The sequence below is a fragment of the Dama dama genome, chromosome 30 (assembly GCF_033118175.1).
Source record: "Dama dama isolate Ldn47 chromosome 30, ASM3311817v1, whole genome shotgun sequence".
NCBI lineage: Eukaryota > Metazoa > Chordata > Mammalia > Artiodactyla > Cervidae > Dama > Dama dama.
The window spans coordinates 78718248-78739063 of NC_083710.1; the positions used below are offsets into that span (position 1 = coordinate 78718248).

The window sequence follows — 20816 nt, forward strand, 5'->3', positions numbered from 1 at the left end:
TAAATATGCATTTCAGTGAATCAACGGATCACCGATGTCCCATCCTCCCACTTATACCTTATTACCACATTTCCACAAAATCGAAGCCTGCACCAGCCCGCTGACGTCAGAGCAGGCTGACGGCTACAACACGGCAACCCGAGGACAGACCCGGCAGGACGAGGCCCGGCCTTACGTCACCCGGGCGTTCTGCTGCCTACCCCTCAGGAAGTTCTTTCTACCTGCCAAGTTCTAGTCTCCACAAGGATTATTTCAGAAAGCTTTTCACCAACTCTTTTAAGATTTTTGAAACCCCATTTGAAAAAGCAGTAAAACAGATAGATGTCAAGGAACCTGAAACACGAGGAACAATTAAACTTTCCATGCAGGACTGGGAAACCATCTTTAACAAAATTGTTTCCCACCTGAAGAGCTGCATGAACATTGAGGGCTATTTGTAGTAGTATACTGTAACCACCACTTTAAGTAATTATTTACTAACTGAGAATTCTTCAAAGTCAAACGGAGATAAACTAACTCACTAATCAACATTCTCAGTCCTCAGCAGTTTAAAAAAGAAAAAAAGACACTAAATTAAAACACATTTGATATGAAAATATCAAAAGACTCATATTCTGAGGTTGGCCTGAGTCTTCATCACAAACCATGCTAAAATTAGTTGATGAGTGGTTGTCATTATACTAGCTTAAAAAAAATGCACTTTTGATGACAAGGTCTTACTCAGAAACGCTTTCTTATTTGAAAGGGAATTTCAACATCAAACACTTTCTACTGAAAATACATTTCCGTCAGTGACATTTAAGATGAGAGAACCATCGAAGCCGGATCCTTTCCACTGCAAAGGTCGGGACACTTCTTCCTCTGAGACGCTACTGTGCTATTTATTGAAATCCTTCCCGACCACAGCTCCCATCTCAGTCAGGCGCGGCCCGATGGAAACGCACGTTTGCATCTTTGAGCCTTACCTTCAGATAGGATCCATAATATTTGGTTACATAGGGACTGTCACACTGACTCAGCACTGTGATTTCCTGCTGAATGTCCTCAATCTCATCTTCTGCCTCCTCCAGGTCAATGATTTTTATGGCGACCACTTTCTGAGTCCGATTGTCAATGCCTTTGAACACCTCGCCGAAAGAGCCCTTTCCGATTTTCTCCAGTTTGGTAAAAAGCTCTTCTGGATCAGCTTTTAGGTTCTGCAGGAGAGAAGGAAAAGGGAAACTTCAGTAACTCACAGGGGTACTTGGATAACGTCTGTGTATTAACAACGTCCAGACCATGATCTTTCTAAGGATGGATTCGTTTTCCTTAAGGATCAGGCTGGTGGTGATCACAGGTCTTCACACTCAGGACACACACATTTCTCAATCTCACCTGCGTGTGCAAGTTACACTATCAAACACAGCAAATGCGCAAACAGGAACAGTGACCCAGCTCAATTATAGAAACTGAGGAAGGCTCCAGCTTTTGTATAAACAAATATCAAACCACTTATTTGAACATAACAGATATATGGATTTATTGAAAAATCACTCGTGTCTAAGCAAAAATTCTACTTTTCTCCCTACACCCCGCCCCAACTTTTTTAATTTGGGTAGGTATATACTGAAACATAGGTTAATCAGCAACATCATGTAACAGAGAAAAACACATACACCCTGGCTTGTTTCAGAGCAGGCCATGTCCAGCAAACACAGCCCCATGCATCTGCACTTAACTGCTGCTGCCTTAGCCTAAATATTTAACCAGATCCCAGGAAACAATAAGGAACTGTTTTCTTTTGTCAGGTAAACGTCATACCCTTGAAATGGCTTCTGAAGGCTCGTAACCACCAATCTGAATAGTTGAAAAACACGTATCACCTATACCTCATAAGGTTTAGCTCCAAGGACCCCAGCGCCCACCCTAACGGCTCCCTTGACCAGAGAGAAGGGTGAGCAGCCGAGTTCTCCGTGGGCAGCACCTGTCACCCCCCAGGAGGGAGTGAGGGGTGACACTGACACTCGGGGAGCCAGGGGTCTTTCCCATCCTAGGGATCCTTCCCACCTTAACCACGAGGAGCTGCTCAGGCTACACCCTACAGACACGCTTCCCTGTGAAACAGTGGGGAGGAGGGCTGAAAGGAGGAGCAAGAACAACGGACCCACAGAAAGTAAGGGGTCAGACGCAGAGCCGGCAGTGTGGGTGGCTCTGGGTTAACCGGGCCCTCCCACCAACCCGCCGTCCTGGGGGACCCCACGGAGCTGCCCCCAGCAGGGCTCCCAAGGGCCTTCAAGTCCACCCTCCGCTGCCCCGGGACGTGGCTTCAACCAGGAGCCCCTCCTCCGCGTGCCGCACCTCCCCTCCGCCCCACCACCTGCCTCCGCTGTGGGCAACACACTCAGGTGTCTCCCACTGAAACAGCACCGCCACCGTGCTTCAGGGTGCCGTCTCCCCAGCAAGTTCCCGGAGAGTCATCAGAGCCACCAGCACCCGCGGCCCCAACATCACAGGCCGGCTCTGGCTTCGGCTCCTCCACAAGGATGCCCCCCCCCCCGCCCCACTCTGCTCCCCACTGGTCCTCTTCTAGCCTCCCTGGCTCCAGAAGCCTCTTCAGGCGCAGGGCCGTCATCCCAGGCGGCCCCCCAGGCTCCACACTTGGCCTCCTGCTCATTCTCTCCTCCTCCTCCCAGGATTAGGATCCATGCTCCCCAAACCTGGCCGGTGAGAATCACCTGGGACACTCAGAGATCCCCAAACACTCTCACAGTCATGGGCGAGGGAGGGGATGAGGAGGAGGCTGTGTGATCTCCCTATTTATCTTGTGTGTATCTGGTAACTTTCAAACTGCTGGCTGCAATCCGGCCTTTGGAGCTATGCCTCCCAGATCAACTGCTGGCTGATACCTCCTCCCCTGAGCCTGCAGACTGTCACAGTTATGCCTCCAGCTTCGAAACGATCCCTCCCGGAGCCCGGGCCCCTCCTGCACTGTGCCTGCTGCTCCCCTCGAGCCCCAGCTGGCCTTGGGATGTCCTGCAACGCTGGGCTAGGTTAAGCCTGTGGCCCTGCAGCTGCACCTCCATCGGCCCCTCAGGAGGCCTGGGCTGGCTGCCGGCAGGGAGAACCCAGGCCCGGGTCAGACAGCCGGCCGACTGCAGGCACAGGCAGGGACGCCCAGTGTCCTCGCTGCCCGACCCGGGCCAGGCCAGCAGCTCTCCCGCCGACCACAGGCAGCGAGCGAGCCCTGTGGAAAAGACCCAGGGCAACCCGAGGAATCGGGAGAAACACTAAATCACTGTGTGTTTCAGGCACAAAATTCTGGGGTGATGTGTCACCCAACGGATAACGGAATCAACAGAGATCGCTGACCACTGCCAGACAAAAGTGTCCATTCCTGAGGACAGGGTCCAGACAGACAGACTTTCTGTACTCGGGAGAGGAGTGTGTCATTTCAATAAATGCCTTTTTCCCTTGTGCTGGGTTTAAGACCACGTAGGAAAAAACAGCTGTTTCCACCACTGCCTTGACCCTCCTCCCTGAGGCCCTTTCCCAAGCATCCGCACCCATAAGGCCAGTGCAGGTCTCGCACCTGCCCAAGTGTGGCGCGGCATCCCACACTCTGCCATTGGGCCACCAGCCATAAACCGAACCAAAACCCAAGAAGGGAGTCACAGACTCCCCTGGTGGTGCAGCAGATGGGAGCACCTGCTAACCCAGGAGACACAGGCTCCATCTCTGGCCCGGGAAGCTCCCACCTGCCCCAGAGCAACTAAGCCTGTGGGCAACAACTACTGCGCCTTCGCTCAATACCCCTGGAGCTACCACTGCTGAGTCCGCACAAAACTGCTGAAGCCCGCGAGCTTGGAGCCTCTGCTTTGCAACGAGAGAAGCCACCGCAATCGAGAAGCTGGTGCGCGGCAAAGAAAGAGTGCCTCTTTCCACAACCAGAGAAAGCCTGAGTGCAGCAACAGAGACCCAGTGCCACCGAAAAATAAATAAATTTTTAAAAAGAAGGGAGCCATCTGTGAGAACGGTGACGGCAGAGCCCTGAACAAACAAGGGTCCCCGCCCTTCGGCAGTTCTCGCACAAGACCGTCACCAAGCGCTGCAGCCCTGCAGCCCGTGCAGCGCGGTCAGGAAATCAAAGCCAGAGATGACCTAGTGCACAAAGGAACGTCAAGATTCTGCCGCCAGAATCTCCTCTCTGAGGACAGGAGATCTCCTGGGAAGGAGCGGTGTCACCCTGCCGACCATCTCGACAATTCTCTTTTCAGAGAGGTCTAAGCTGAACCAAGCGCTGGTCATCACCCGAGGTTAGAAAGGCCTGCCCTTCACCCCACCCGTCCCCCATGTGCCTGAAAGGCAACCAGCTCCCAGGCAGGAGTCAGGACACACAAAGGCTCGGCCTTCTCTGAGCAGGGGAAAGCCAGGACCCTTCCTCACCGTTCCCCTCTCCTAGGGCAACAAGCTGGGGGACTTGGGCAGAGACCGGGGTGCGGGGAGGGATGCTGCCTGCACACCCCCCCCTTCAGGTTCCAGACCAGTCACTCAAGAACATCACTTCGATGCCCAGTGGAACTTTCCCAGTCCCGTAGCTGAGCCAGGGGATCATCACTCCATGGCCGAGGGCGTATGAGTCTCACAAACTCGCTCACTAACCTATGTGATCCCACCGAGCTACCTGCCCCCTAGGTCTGTGTTTCCCCTCTGAGGGACAGCCTAGAGAGAAATAACAGAATCACGTGCACCTAAGAGCGGGGATTTGGTACCCACCAACGGACGGATGCATCTGTAAGAGACAGCACTCCCATACTGATGTCTCCTCTCTGCTCACACCTCTCCACATCCCTCAAAACCTTCCCCACCTGGGTCAGGAAACAGCCCAACATCCTATCTGGGGGAGCCTGGAGGTTAAGTGAAAACTTAGAGGAGATGACACTGGCTTATCCTAATTCTTATGGCTTCAGTCTTTTCCATCACCCTCCTCATCATGGCAACTCCAAGCCATCTGTCTCTGCAAACCTTGGTCAGTGAAATTCTAAGCCTTTCTACCCACTTTGTCTTGTTTAACTTCAAGATTTAGAAAAAAACAGGGCATTCGTTACATGTCCTAAGGTCAGGATCCTTGAAACTGACCAAAATATGGAGACGCTGCGGCTCCCCCAAGGTACGGGGTCCAGGCACAGGTCTGGGTTTTGCAAAGGCTCCCATGTCCCTTCCCCATCGAGCTCAGGATCGCAGAAGAGCCAAAACCAAAGGAACATGCCCAGGCGATCTGGGGTCACCAGTTCTGCAGATGTTTCTCATGAATTATGACATGCAAGTGCTGGGGCTACCGGCTACCCCAATGCCTGGGATCTCCTGGAAGCGGGACGTGAACAGGCACGAGCCCAGGAGAAGTGGCCGTCACCATGCACGCAGCACAGGGAGGGGTCCAGTCCCCGAATCTTGAGGATTCCGATCCCCCTGAGAAAAGAAACCCCAGGGTGTGATGCCTGCTCCCCACCCCCCAACCGGAGCACCCCGTTAGAACTCTGGCCTCTACGGTCATTCAGCCCATTTCGTGACCCATCGAGAGAACTCATTAAAATACTTCCATGATGACTTAAGTATTTTATATTTTTGAACCTGAACAGCTATTACTGTGTTCTTTTGATCACTTCTGGCAATGAAAAAATGCATCTGCCATCACTAATCAACCTTCAGAGGCCCTCAGCTTCAGACGTGTTACTTGTACGATTGTCTGCACCACACCACTCTGGGCTGAAGCTAAGCTGCAGGAAAAGAAAAGGGAAGGGTCTAGGTTTCCTGTGCTCCAATACCTGCACCTTATCACATCACCAACCCCAAAGAAACAGCCGAGAGGGCAGCGGGGTCTGGACTAGGCGGGCCCCTTCCTTCTTCTGAACTTGGTAAGCATCCCGAGTGAAGGACCGAACTCTCCTCCTGGACCCCAACCTAGCCTCAGAACCCCGCTCTCCCCACCTCCCCAAGGCACCCAGGCGGGCGCTACAGGCCAGCCATTTCCCACGACCTCATCCTCCCATGTCGGTTTCTCCGTGGGTCCCGTTTTTAGCAGTGTCACCATCTGTTATTCCCAAAGCTGGAAACCCCTGCACCGCCATTCCTGTCTTACGCCCACCGACCAAAACTGTCTCTGCGTGCGGTCCCCTGACCACGCCAGACTCACCCACAGCGGCTACACCCCCAGAGCCCCCTGCACACCCCGCTGGCAGAGCTCGGCTTCCTCGCAGCTCATGGTTTTTCCTTCACTGCTTAAAGCAGAGGGGACAGCACACCATCTCAAGGCTGAAGGCATGCACTCGCCATGAAGCTGAAGCCGACAGCCCCTTCCCACCCCCCACTTCCTGCTGCTCCCCCAACTTCTCAACACTGTCTACGAGCACCCAGGGTTACAGGCTGTAGTCAGGACTGTGGACAGAGAATTATCCAGGGGCCACAATTGGGGGGGTGGGGACAGGGCAGGGCTGGGAATGAGTGAGGGGTAACGCGGGGCTTCTGCATCCCGACTGGGTGATTCTACTCAATTCTTGGTCCTTTCTGCACCTGGTTCCTTGTGCCCCCAGCGAGGCTGCTATGACTCCACTGTTACAGCTGAGATGCGCCCGTCTGCTGGTGTGAACTGGAGCCCGGTTCCAGGGCTCCTTTCTGCAAGGGCACATGTTTCATGCCACTGGTTGAAAACTGTATTCACGACACTTTACAGAGCATTTTCCGCCTCGAGACTACGACTTCCACTTAAGAACATTATCCTGTGACCCTGCCAACCTAACCCAGCAAAGAAAGAGGTGAGCAGCATGGGAACCTGCAGGCGACACCCAAGCCCCGTTAACAAAACAAAATCAAGGGCTTCCCTGGTGCTCCAGTGGTTAAGAATCCACCTGGCAATGCAGGGGAGGTGAGTTCGACCCCTGGTTGGGTCCAGAAAGATCCCACATGCCTTGGAGCAACTGAGCCCACATGCGGCACCTGCTGAAGCCCTCGGGCCTAGAGCCCGAGCTGGACAGTAAGAGAAGTCACGCAATGAGAAGCCTTCGAACTGCAACAAAGAGGAGCCCCCGCGTGCCGCAACGAGAAAAAACCCCGTGAGCAGCAACAAAGACCCCCACAGGCAAAAAATAAATGAGCAAGTCTTAAAATAAAAAATACTACGCCACAATAAAAATAAAAAAAATCAAAACCCCAGCCAAAGTTCAGCGCATAATAAGGAGAAGACAAGAGCAGCTGGACAAGACCTGTGGGGAAAAGACACTAAATACACCCCTGCCCCTACCCCGGAAAAGCTATCAAACACGGAGAGTCAATGCGGCCCTTCTGAGTGCTTAAATCATCCGCCAGAAATCCAGGCTTCCAGGCGGCCACAGGCACCTGCATTCTCAGCCACCCGAGTTCAGGTCTCAGCTCTACCACGCTGCCAGCGAGTCACGGAAACACCCCGCCTGCTTCCACACGCGTGAAACGGTGACACTCCTTACTGCCTCCGGATGCCGAGAGGATAAAATCAGGACCCAAGGAAAGCTCCTGCATGGTATCCGCTAAACAGTCCTTAGTAAACAGAAACCACTTGGGCTGTTATGGTTACTTTCGTGTGTACTTAACACCGAGCTATTCTTCCTGACAACACTCGGTCAAGACTGAGCAGCTTCTTAGAAATCTCTTATTTGAACCAGAACCAGAATTAAAACCCAGATCATGAGACTCACAAACCAGCACACCCTCCATGGCACGATTCTAAAATCAGCTAAAATCCCCCTTCCTCCCTCAGGAAGGGGACAAGGAGAATTCCAGGAGGCCTGAGTGAGCATCCTCAGAAAGAGAGAAGGAAACAGCTGTGAAACTCCCAAGTACAGAGGCCACCCTGGGGGGAACTAGCCAGCGAGGCCAGAGGGCCCTGTGGCCCCGGGTGGTGTTCTATCACAAGGTCCAGAGAGGGCGCTGAGCCACCCAGGCAATGACCCTCCCCACGCCCAGTGTGAGGCTCTCGGGGCTAAGAAAGGACGCTGGGAGCTATAAATAAGCAAAAGATGGTGCCTATGAGAACCTTCCAAGCCTTCATAAACCTTTTAAACTTTCCAGTAACAGTGTCTACTAGATCCCTTAAAATAGAGAAGAGGACTTCCCTGGAGGTACAGTGGATGGGAACGTGCCTGCCAGTGCAGGGGACATGGGCTCGATCCCTGCACCTAGGAAGGACCCACATGCCAACGGGCTACTAAAGCCTCTGTGCCACAACTATGGAGTCCAAGAGCCTAGAAGCCACGGCGATGAGAAGCTGGGGAACCACATCTAGAGAGGAGCCCCTGCTCACTGCAACTAGAGAAAGCCTTCAGGCAGCAATGAAGACCAGCACAACCAAAAATAAATTCAAAAAGAAAAGAAGGGTCCGCTCTGCATCGGCAGCCTCAGGAGAAGGGGCTCAAGCTAGATGAGCAGAAGGGATTTTAAGCAGAAAAAGGAACGCAGGCCCGAGCTCAGGGAGAATTACAGCAAAGAAGGCAAGATGCAAAAGGCAGGGGCCTTGGGACACACAGACACCCCACCAGCTAGTCAAGAGGACAGAAACACATACTTTTAGTCTGTGTAACAGGAATCTTGTTAATCGTTTCTGAGCAGAAACCCAAATCTAAGAAATCTTGCAAAACAATCTGCAGAAGGTTTGAATGCATAAGGCCGCTGCATGCTGACAGCCATAACTGAGCTGGAATCCTGGCTCCCCAGGTCACAAAGCAGGTGCAGTCAGAGGCTCTGAAACTCTTTAGTCTTGGACCTGGCCTGGGTGGAACAAACCCTGAGAAAGACGGCTGCCATTTCTGCACGCCCCCCCATTTCCAAATGCACCCCTGAAAGAGGGGTCATCTCCGCCTTATGGTGGCTATGGAATCTGCCCCAGGACACAGGGCCTGTGACAGACCCTGAAACGGAACTCGGAGCCATCTGACTCCAAAGGGCGAGCACGCTGATAACTGCCTCCCAAGTTCTGGCAGCAGATCGCAACAGAAAGAGCACAAAATTAAGACTCAAAAGACCTGGGTTTCCCTTGTGTAGTAACGCACTGCTGCGCGACCTTGAGCAAGGTCTTAACTTCTGGGTAAAATGGGAACAACAATGCCTGAGTGTTTCCTGACCTCACAGGTGCGGCAGAGGATCAAATCCGCGCAAGTGCAGCGGGGAAAGCGAGGCCCAGAGCAAACTCTTTTGCAGAGCACAGGTGACAGCTATTACCTTGCAGAGCGGGCGCCGGCTCTCAGCAAGCACAGCAGAGGCAAGTGAGATCGGTTTTAAACCAGCACTCGGCTTTGGAGACATTTTAGAAATCACTAGAACACTCGCCCAGCAAACAGTGGATGGACTCGACGGACATGAGCTTGAGCAAGCTCCAGGAGTCAGTGATGGACAGGGAGGCCTGGCGTGCTGCAGTCCGTGGGGTCGCAGAGAGTCAGACACGACTGAGTGACTGACCTGAAAACACCGGCCCAAACGCAGAGGACAAACCATGCACAACACATGGCCCCGAAGAGATTAAAAATTACTGTTTCAAAGGACGGCTTAACTTCGTGTCACTATTTTTCTAACACAAATTATTCTTCCCATAAATATCTTTAAAGCTGATTAGAACAAATAAAAATGCCCTGAAAACTTGCCTCATCAGTTTAATCTAACCACTAAAGAGGCTTTCTGTACTCAAAGTACACGTGGGCCATTTGTCTAATCAAGCCTATTGACCTGTAACAGGGTTTTCCTCCTAACAAGCTCAAAGCTCACTTCTCTACCAGGGTCTTTCCCACACCTCACCCACCTGAAAATCAAGCTGCCTTTTTATAAAATACATACAGGAATACGTATACACACACATAAAGCCAATGCCAAGTTTATAAACAAACTGAAAAAGCGCTCCCCCAAAGCCAAATACTCTTTTATGGGGATATGCCCAGAAATCCTATAACCAGGAGTCTCTACAACATCCAAACCCCATTCAACTCCAGGAGCAGAGGCACAAAGAAACTTGGGGGGGAACCCCTACTTCTCCCTGGCCTGGGAAGCCCCTCCCACACTTCTAGGAAGGCGTCCGGCCACCAGACATGGGTCATGGTCACACGTCAGTGCGCCCACCCCCACCACAGACATGGCTGGACACGAGCAGAACAGGGGAACTTTGGGCTCCTTGCTCCAACCTGGCGAGAAGGTCTCAGGGCAGGACTTTCTCTTTCACCCCCTGATGCTGCCTCAGGACCCTGGGAGCCAGAGCAAAGCTACCAGGGTTTCCTTCTCTATCAACCCCCCTCTCAAAGGCACCAGAGAGATGGCGGGGTGTCTCGGCCGGGAGGAAGAAGGAACCACCCGAGGAATCTGCCATCTCCTCTGCCTCGTCGGAAGGAACTCGGGGGCCAGGGGAGAGACTGCAACCCCGAGGGACCCACAGGGCATGGGGGACCCCACGGCGGGGGGGAAGGGGGGCGGGCGCAGGGCCACCGGTTCCCAGCACGGGTGCAACCAGCCAGGACTGCCTGTGCGCCGGCCCCGCCAGCAAACCCCAATCCCCGGGGCTTATCTAACCTCCCTGTAACCCGCCCTGAAGAGTTCCCCGTGCAGCCAAGGTTGAGAGCGGGGCCCGGAGGCCGCCTGCAGTCACAGGCCTGCAGAGCTCCCAGCACGCTCACCTGCTCTCCTCACAGCGGAGCAGGGGGCGGGGGGCTCCCCCGAAGCTTGCCTGTCCAGTCTTTCCTCTCCAGCCCCTTCCTCTCCCGCCTCGCTGACCACCAAGAACACCCATTCTCCGCCTCTAGCCCCAAGTGTTTTACATAACTAGTTGGTTGATTTCAGGTCTCCAAAATAAAAACCATTGTTGTTCAGTCGCTCGACTCTTTGCAACCCATGGACTGCGGCACGCCAGGCTTCCCCGTCCTTCACCAGCTCCCGAAGTTTGCTCAAACGCATGTCCATTGAATCAGTAACCATTATTTACCAGATAAAGCTCTTTCAATAGCAGGTAGCTCCAATTAGTTCAGCATTAACAGATTTCTATCCTCAGATGGTCTCTTAGAAGAAGCCTCACTCTGAGCTAATTGATGGGAGGTCGTTTTTCAGGGTGAGGCCTAAGTCCCAGGTCTGCACAGAAGCAGGCTTCCCCGCGCAGTGCATCAAGCCCCCGGCACTCCGGGGGAGACCACGTCAATCGCTGCCTCCGATGAGCAGCCTGTGTAGCCTCTCACCCCAGCGCTCTGAGGCACGTGACACGCACCCCACAACCCCGCCAGTAAACCCAACTGCCCCCCCGCACTTGTGTTTCCAGCCACCTGGATAAACACTCGACAAAATTCACAAAAAAGAAAACCGAGACAGAGATGTTAAATGCATGAATTTATGTCTAGACTTACATATCCAAATTACTAGAAATTCTCCTAAAACTCTTAAAATTTAGGGAATCCTAGTAACAACATTCTATTCTTTTATATGGATGTTTGAGGCAGAAACGGCTCAATAAAATGCCATTTTTAGAAAAGCATTAAAACTGAGAGAAAAACAGTGATTGCAAACACTCAGGTGACTGGTTTCAGGCAGCACGTGCTCCTGGGGTGTGGGGTGGCGGCCCAGGCTGGAAGCCGCCTGGAGAAGCCCTCCGCCATCACTCACTTGGGGCCAAGCTCCTTCTCAGCACGGATTGAACAAAGGCTCTGGGTATGACCCTGCCGACCGCCTGCCCAGAGCCAAACGCTCCCAGACACGGTGCTGGATGCTCGGTGGGGTCACCTCCTTCGCGGCCCCCTGCACCCCGAGGCCCGACTGCAGGGTGAGCCAGGGGCCTGAGGCTGCCACTCGCCCCGGGTCATGAAGCTCAGGGCGAGGTGGGCACCCCAGAGCCCCCACGCAGGGACCTGTCACCCCACCCCCACCCCGGCCAGCTCCCCCAGCGCATGCTGGGAGCGCTTTTCTGCAGTGAGAGGCTCCTCAGCTGGGGCTGGAAGACAAAGGCTTGGGGTTTCTCTGAGGTGGCGAGTAGGCCCAGGTGTCGCGGCAAAGACCAAATTCAGGCTGGTTTTGTTTAGGCAAACACTTGATGAAAGATATGCCATACGTTCCAAATGAAATTATGTCTATAGCTCATTGAGAAATGAACCCTGGCAGCTTCTTTATTAAAAGCAAAACACAAATAACAAGCCAGCCACAAAAAATGCACTGACCAGACCAGACACCCAGACACCCTGACGACCAGCAGCCGCTCCCGTTCCCAGTAGCTCCTCTCGCGAAGGTCCATGCTGAGCAGTTCTGCCAAGGCCTCGTCTGGGGGCCTCCCAGCTGCCAGGCCACAAGGAAGGGACCTCGAGCCTCACGACACAGCGGAGAAACCTGGGGTGCAGACGGCAGGTCACTCACACAAGGGTTAAGAAGCGTGGAGGAGGCTGGTCCTCACACGGGGCTCAAATAACAAGATGCACACGCCAGGCCAGGAGAGAGCGACACCCTGCCGCCTCAGGGGGCTCCGAGCAGACCACGGGCCCACTGGTCCCCTCTCCTGCACAGAAGGGGCTCATGCCACACAGCCCGCGGCCTGGCACGGAGGACACCCTCAGTGAGTGTTGGCTGCGGCCGTAGCAAAGAGGAGGCAGGCAGGAGCCCTCTCCCCGGAGCAGAGACCCGGCTGGGCACCCTGGCTGCTCGGCCTCCCCAGCAGGTAAGCACCCCGCAGCGCAGATGGGGGCTTCGGGCAGGCAGCGCTGCCTCCCAGGTAGGAGACCCCATGGACTGTAGCCCGCCAGGCTCCTCTGTCCATGGGATTTCTCAGGCAAGAATACTGGAGATCCAAGGGGAGGGATCTTCTTGACACGGGGATTGAACCCAGGTCTCCTGCATGGCAGGTGGATTCTTTACTGCCTGAGCCACCAGCGAAGCTCCAGGGAGTGAGAAGGGAGATGCAGAATCGCCTGCATCTGATTCCCAGACCTGATGAGGGACCCTGGACACGTCACCCAGCTGACCCGGACCTCAGCTTCCTCTTCTGTAAACAGGGGAGAAGAGCACCTCCATCAAAGGCCATGCGGGGAGGGGGAAGTAAGAGCTGATCTCTGCGGAAGGACTAGGCACCTCTCGTTCCACTCAGTCCCAGGTTCAGCTCACGGTGACAGTCGGCCAACCCTGCCCGGCCTCCAGCTGCGGTCCCGGCTTCGCCATCACGACAGATTACTTGCTCTCCGTCACCCCGCATCAGTGTCAGGGGTCCACGGGCAATCAGCAAGTGCCCACCGCTTCCGGAACCTCTGCCCTGAGGATCGCGGTGGACTTCAGGTTTCCGTGGAGAGAGGCGTCCCCACCTGGGCCATCACTCTGCTGATCCCTTCCTGGGCAGCGGCTTATCTCCGCCTTACACTGACCTTCGGCTCCAGGGACGAGGCGTCAGCTCACCTTGTCTGTCTCATCATCTCCGTCTCTGTGGACCGTTCTCCCCTCCTCTTCCCAGCCTGTCTGTGTCACACACACACACACACACACACACACCCAGGCGCACTCCCTGTGTGGGGACCATTCCTCTAGCATGGGATCCCCGCAGTGGCCCACCTGCTACTCAACCTCCCAAGCTCATTACCTCTTCCACAGGCCCCCGGCAGCCTTTCTTTCTTGCTCACTCCTTAATTAGACCCAAACAGAGGTGAAAGAATTTCCTCATTACCCAGAAAACCACGGTAAATGGATTGCTGTGTCCTGCCCTCTCAAAATCTGTCAGGATTTTGGAAGATACCAGAAGGAAAACTAAATAAATAGACATAGGAGTCCAGGGCTGCGGTTCATGGGGATGACTGAAAGAAATGGGTTAATAACCAAAACTTACATAAAAAAATTGTTCCACCCAAAACAAAGCAAAAGCTTCCCGGGTGGCTCAGATGGCAAAGAATGCAAGAGACCCGGGTTCAGTCCCTGGGTTGGGAAGTTCCCCGGAGAAGGGAATGGACACCCACTCCACTATTCTTGCCTGGGAAATCCCAGAGACAGAGGAGCCGGGCAGGCTACAGTCCATGGGGTCACAAAGAGTCGGCGTGACCACGTGACTAACACTTCCACTTCCAACCTGTTCACTCCAGTTGGGTCACCCTGAAGCGCACTCCTTTCCCACGGGTGGGTGAGGCTGCCTCTCACACTCAGATGCCTCCAAGACAGTCAGTACTGTATCACAACTTTCTGGTTATTTAGCTTGCTTTTCTCCATTTCGCCATACTGATGAACCATTATTCCTGCTATACTGGAAGCAGCGGTAATGAATCTATGAAAACCACAATATGTCCCACAATCTGCTGGAGGCATAGGAAATGGTGCAGCCACTTCAGAAGGCAGTCTGGCAATTTCTCAAAAAATTAAGCATAAAACCACCTTAGGACCCAGCAGTTCCACTCCTGAGAGAACTGAAAACATACATCCGCTCAAAACATTATGAAGTGGACGTATGATACGAAGCATTCATATCAGGCAAACACTGGAAATCACCTCTATGCCCATCAGCTGGTGATGGGCCGAGAAATGTGGTGCTTAGCAACAGACACCGTTCAGCATGAAATGGGCGCCCACCACAGACACACGCTATGTCATGACCCTCAGAAACACCATCCAGGTGAAAGCCGCCAGCGATGAGGGGCCACGTGCTGCACGGCTCCCTGGACAGGAAACACCCAGAAGAGGCAAACTGAGGCAGAGAAAAAGCACGTGCGGGAACGAGAAGGTTCTACACGGACTCGGGGGTGATGTTACCACTTGGTAAAGTTACCAGAGTTGTTCAATCACTGAGCGGTTCCCCTGGAAGGAGGGCATTTTATGACACGTAAAACATGCCACAGTGATGAAGCTGTTTATAAGAAAAACCACACAGGGCGTATCTTTCTTAACCTGCCTCCCCAGTGACTGCGGGGAAGGGCAGAGACGCCACCTGGCTCATCCTACCCAGCACCCTGCCAGATTCCTGGCACAGAGGGAGTGCTCAACGTCCAGGGAATGAATGACTTTTTTTTTTTTTTGAAAAACAAAACATAGTTCCACCCTCTTCCCCGGCTCCAAGATTAACCTCAGCTTCACACTCCATCTACTCCCCAGCCCAATCGAGCACCCAGACAGAATGGTCTGCAGAGGCCACTGGCCAACGTGCCCATGAAGCTTCAAGACCAAATGTGACAAGACCTTGATAAACTACCTATGAAGTTCGGTGTCTGTTCAAAGTTTAAAACGTGTTTTCCTTTTATCTTTGGAAGAGCAACAGGATAAAACAAAAACCTTTGGGGCTGTGGGGAGAGAAGAAAGAGAACAATCTCAGTATCAGATTTCGAACACGGTGACGATTCAGGAAAAAGTGCAATTTAAAATAAATCTTTAAGTTCTGTCGTGAAAGATTTGTTGCTTCTGACTCAGAGGCAGCCAATGTAATAAGCGTACCGGGGGAATTAAATGCTGTGAGCGAAGCCCTGACTCACCTGCATTCTGCACCATCTGTCTGTCTGGCATTTCGCTAGACTGTGATTATTAAGGAGAAACCATCAATCTTTGAAATGCAGGACTTTATTTTCCAGAACTAGTCCCATTACTGTTGCAAGCAGTGAGTAAGCACGGACTGCCTGGTACACGGCAGACTACCTGGAACTCACGTGGCCTGTCCCACTTAATACCAGGCTTCAGCAACACCAGCATCTGCCGTTTACACAAGAAATGCAAGGCTTCCTCGGGCGTGTGGGGCATCGTGGTTCAGGGTGTAGCCTTCTGAGACGAATGGGTTCAAAGCCAGGCCCTACCACATGCCTGCTTGATGATCATGGGCAAGAACCTCTGAAGAAACTGTGGTTTCCCAGTCTTTGAAGAGGGGAGGATTCAGTGATTTAATTTCCTCTAATCATAGGCCATTAACGGCTTCTCGTTTCTGATCCCAGCTTGACCACCACAAGGCCTTCCCAGGCCTGCATCACTTTCTGGACTGGTAACTCTCCTGAGTTACCCCCTTCAGGCACCAGATTCCACCAGCCTGGGTGCTGACTGCTCTGTCAGTTCAGTTCAGTCACTCAGTCGTGTCCGACTCTTTGTAACACCATGGACTGCAGCACGCCAGGCCTCCCTGCCCATCACCAACTCCTGGAGTCTACCCAAACTCATGTCCATTGAGTCGGTAATGCCATCCAACCATCTCATCCTCTGTGGTCCCCTTCTCCTCCTGCCTCAGGGCCTTTTCTAATGAGTCAGCCCTTCGCATCAGGTGGTCAACTGCCCTGGCGTGGGGGGCCGCGGCAGTACCGAAATAAGCAACCTTTTGGAAGGCGTACAAACCTAAGTAAATACAGCTGAATAAGGACTGTTCGTGCCAAGTCTCTCTTGTATGTTAGGTAAAAGGCCAGCCTAGGGAAAGGTGATGGGGGATGGGGAGCCCGCCTCCGAGCTGCTCTCTGGCTGAGTAAGAAAAGCACAGCCCAGGCTGCCCTCCTCCAAAACTCCCCCTTCACCACTACCCGCCCCCCATCCCCGGAGCTGAGCATCCCCCCCAAAAGAGAACTCAACACTTGAAGGGCAAATCAAATGAATAATGCAACAAATCCGCTCCTGGGCTGCAGTGCGCCGGCAAGTAAACAACTATTCAGCTTTGATTCAGAGGTCAGAGGTTAGAAACCTCAACTCTCCGGAAGCACGAAGCAAAAAAAAAAAAGAAAGAAAAGGCATCTGAGCACAAAAATAGCCGTCACGAATCCCGGGCCTGAACTCCCACATGCTGCTCTTCACACAAGGGGTCCTCGGCTCTCTGCTCTCCCACGGAACATTCTGGTCCACCGTCAACACGCTCTCAGCGAGGCCAAGTCCTGGGGTTCTTAACCCACAGCAGCAGGCTGGGTGCTTGATGGGGACCAGGGCACAGACCCTGCCATGCCAGGCAGTGACCCGATGCATCACTGAATCTCGGACCACCCAGGACCCTGCCCCCTCCCCGGGTGGGGGTGGGGGGCGATGCCAGCCAGCTCCCATGGGGAGAAGTCTGGAAACAGCAGCCCCCTGAAGGGTCTGCTGCAGACACACAGACCCTGCCCCACAGCTAGTCCCTAGAGCTAGCTTCTTTCCAACAGTCTCCAGAGGGGGACGAGGGAGGCAACCTCCACAAGTCCCTGCCATAAAGGACCTGCGGCCAGTGGGACCGGACCGGGTCAGAACAGAACCCGGGGAGCAGCAGAGGCCCGCGAGCACAGCGTTCCTGCTTTCCCAGCCCACCCACCGGAATGATTCAGGACTCACAGGACCTCGTGATCAGCAAACACTGTGAAAGGAAGTTCAAGGCAGATCTTTAAAGGACTTCGGTCAAGACGGTTTACTGACAGACGTTAGGAAGGTCAGCCCTGCAGCGCTCTACCCCAGATGAACCGGCTATTACACAAAGGCAGCCGCACTTCCTCCCTGGTCCTGCCCTGAATGAGGACAGCAGACTGGCAAGTGTGGAGTCCCAGCTCCCACTCGAAGAGCCAGTCCTGCCCAGGCTTCAGCATAACTAAGGCGACACTTTCAGTAACAGGCAGCTTCCCCGGTGGCTCAGGTGGTAAAGAATCTGCCTGCGATGTGGGAGACCCAGGTTCCATCCCTGGGTGGCAAAGGTCCCCTGGAGAAGGGAATGGCTACCCACTTCAGTATTCTTGCCTGGACAACCCCAGGGACAGAGGAGCCTGGCGGGCTACTGCCCATGGGGTCACAAAGAGTCAGACGTGACTGAGCAGCTAACACTTTCATACGTATTTTACTATTAAAAAGACAAAAATAGTCGCTTTAAAGAAGGCAAACGAAAGGCACATTTTACGCTGCTCTCCTCTGATCCACAGTGAAGTTAATAAAATGAAAATAAGAAAAAAGGTCCATCTACAATCAAACTAGGAGATGCTGGCTGAGTCACCCGGAGGACGGTGTCAGGCAGGCATGCAGGACAGAGGCGACCCGGGGGCCCTGCATTGCGCTGGGCACCCTGCCGGACAGACGGAACGCCCCCTCCAGAGACGCCCAGGCCAGAGGAAGCCCCAGAGAACGCCTTGAAGAGGGAAGGGACAGTGAAAAAATGCAATAGGCAAAAGGCAGAAGGAATTCCCAAGGGAGATGGGAGACGTTTCAGACAAATACTTTCCTTGACTCAAAATTAAAGAAAACTGGGACTCTTTCTTTCAAAATCTCCAAATCAACATGGTTGAAGACAGAGATAATAAAATCATTACCAAAATAAATATCACATTAAGAGCAGCAAAAAAGTAGACAAGACATTGCCGAAAACAATGACAGAACAAAAATAAAATCATGTAAAAATGGAAAAACTGCAAAGATGAAAGGGAACACAGAAGCTGCTAGATACGGAAGCAAAGATGATTCCACATATACATATGTATTATACCTAAAAATGGATATAAGGAAAAAGCAAAAATCTCACTTCTGGTTTATCCTCAGGAAATAATTAAGACTAGTGGAAAGATTCAGAGAGTCACTGGAGATTTCCATAATTTCTTTTTAAGCTGCAAATTACCTAAGCAGACATCAATTAATTACGGGAATTACCCTGCAGTCATACAATGAAATACCAAGCAGCCACTCAAAAGTGTTGATTTACTGACAATCGAAAAGCATCTCCAAGTTTAAGAAGGAAAAGCACTATATAGAGCAGTGCAGACAGAATGGCCCCAACTTTTGTCACGTGTGTGTGGAGAGGGAGTCAGGATACACACATCCACAGAAAAAACTGTGGAAGGACGTACACCAGAATATCAACAGTGATTCTGTTTTACTTAATCTGTCTTTCTGCATTGTCCCCATTGTCTAAAATGAGTTTATTTTGCAAATTTACTAAGAGCAGAACAATAGCATTTCCATTTTTAATGAACAAAAAACCACACACAGAACACACACTAAAGGACCAAAGAACGCCAGTGTTAAGTTCAGGAAGGAGATTTTCAGTTTTCAGTCCACAATCCTTGGATTAAAGCATTCTGGCTACAAAAGTTCAGAGATCTCTAACCCATTACCCTAAACCAATTTGGACAATAATAAAGAAGCTAAAAGCAGCAAATGTCCTTCTGTATTAGATTACACACTCGGAATTATATTACTGCATTACTTTTAAGCAATTCTCCCCATAAGGAGAACCAATATACAAAACAAAAATACTAAAAGAGATAAATCACCTGACAGAGCTCAAGAAAATGTAATTCCTGCCATATCTGCATTTATTGTTAAATCCACTTAATTTTGTTTTCCTAAAGCACAACAGGAAACATGAAAGTGTAAAGAAATTGGGAACTCACAGGAATTCCTCAAGAGGTAATTCGGGACTCCTTTTAAAATCTTTGTCATTCTAGGTTGCACTCAAGGAGAGCAAGAAGAGAAATAAATTACATTCTATGACATCGTTCCATTTAAAAGACAGCACAATTAATTACAGGTGGCTTCTCACTTCCAGGCAGGGAACAAGATGTGACAAGACAGACGCGAGGCAGATGCAGGCATCCAGCCGATGAGGAGGTGAGCCTCCCACCACAGACCCCGACGAAGGCCCTCTGGGGGCCTGCACATGGCACTGATCGCTTCTCCCTGAAGACGGTCTTCTCCCGCCAGAGGTGTCCCTGCCAGTCCAGGCAGCTCTCCAGGGGCCAGGCTCGCAGACGGAAAGACCAACCCTCGGCTGTCAAACACCTGCTTCCCGTCTTCCCAGTAATGTCACAAAATCAAGCAGCATTTGAATCATTCATTTTAAAAGCCTTTCTGGATTTTTCCGGTTTTTTTTTTTTTTAATGATGAAATTATCAGATCTGTCAAAAAGCTTAGGTGCTGTGGATGGTATCGCCGCAAGGTGACCGATTCTGCCAAGAACATGGTGAACAGAGGCCAACTCCGGCGCTTCTCAGAGGCAGTGGAGGCCTCGCCCGCTGGGGACTGCCCTCTGTCCTTTCGCCAGGCCTCCTTCCAGCCAGCCCGAAGACAAGGGCCTTTTATCATCCAAACAGGCCTTCTTATCTCCAACCCCACAAGCACAGGTGCTACAACCTCCAGCCTGGCAACTTAAGTCCTGTTTCTCACTTCCAAACAGGCACGGAGAACCAAGCAGCAAGCTCAGAAGAGCCAAGAAGACGGATTTTCTCAACTAAAAACTGACATAACACATTGACTCTGTGTGTGTCATATGAACCCTCTTAGAGCTTTGATCCCTGGGGCCCTGGAAGAGCCTCAGAGCGCCTTCCTTCTACACTTGTTTTAAAGTGAAGTGAAGTCGCTCAGTTGAGTCTGACTCTTTGCGACCCCATGGACTGTAGCCCGCCAGGCTCCTCCATCCATGGAATTTTCCAGGCAAGAGTACCGGAGTGGGTTGCCATTTTCTTCTCCAGGGGATCTTCCCGACGCAGGGATGGAACCTGTATCTCCTGCATTGCGGGCAGACGCTTTACCATCTGAGCCACAAGGGTTGTTTTAAGGCATGATTTTTTACATTAAAAAATTAAAAACAGGGCTTCCCCGGTGGCTCAGTGGTAAAGAATCCGCCTGCCACTGCAGGAGACGCGGGTTTGATTCCTGGTCCGGGAAGATCCCACGGGCCAGGGAGCAGCACAGCCCGCGCACCACAACTCCCGAGCCTGCGCTCTGGAGCCCGGCAGCTGCAACTCCTGAAGCCCGGGCACCCGAGCGTCGGAGCTCCACCAGAGAAGCCACCGCACTGAGAAGCCCATGCACCACAAGGAAAACCCAGCGCAGCCAAAAATAAATAAAAAGTTAAAAGACGATGCCGATAAAAAGAAAACGTCAACAGGGTGCTGACTGTGAGATGTTTTCCCAGTGTTTGCACTGAGACACCT

At 52.4% G+C, this 20816-nt stretch overlaps 1 protein-coding gene across 1 annotated transcript in view; it reads right to left on the reverse strand.

Moving 5' to 3' along the window:
- The window catches only part of STK24 (serine/threonine kinase 24), an 88458-nt gene that overhangs the window by 45332 nt on the left and 22310 nt on the right, over nucleotides 1-20816 (reverse strand). Inside the window, exon 2 of the mRNA XM_061133574.1 lies at nucleotides 966-1196. Within this exon, the coding sequence (XP_060989557.1) occupies nucleotides 966-1196 (231 nt within the window). The remainder of the gene's footprint in view (nucleotides 1-965; nucleotides 1197-20816) is intronic.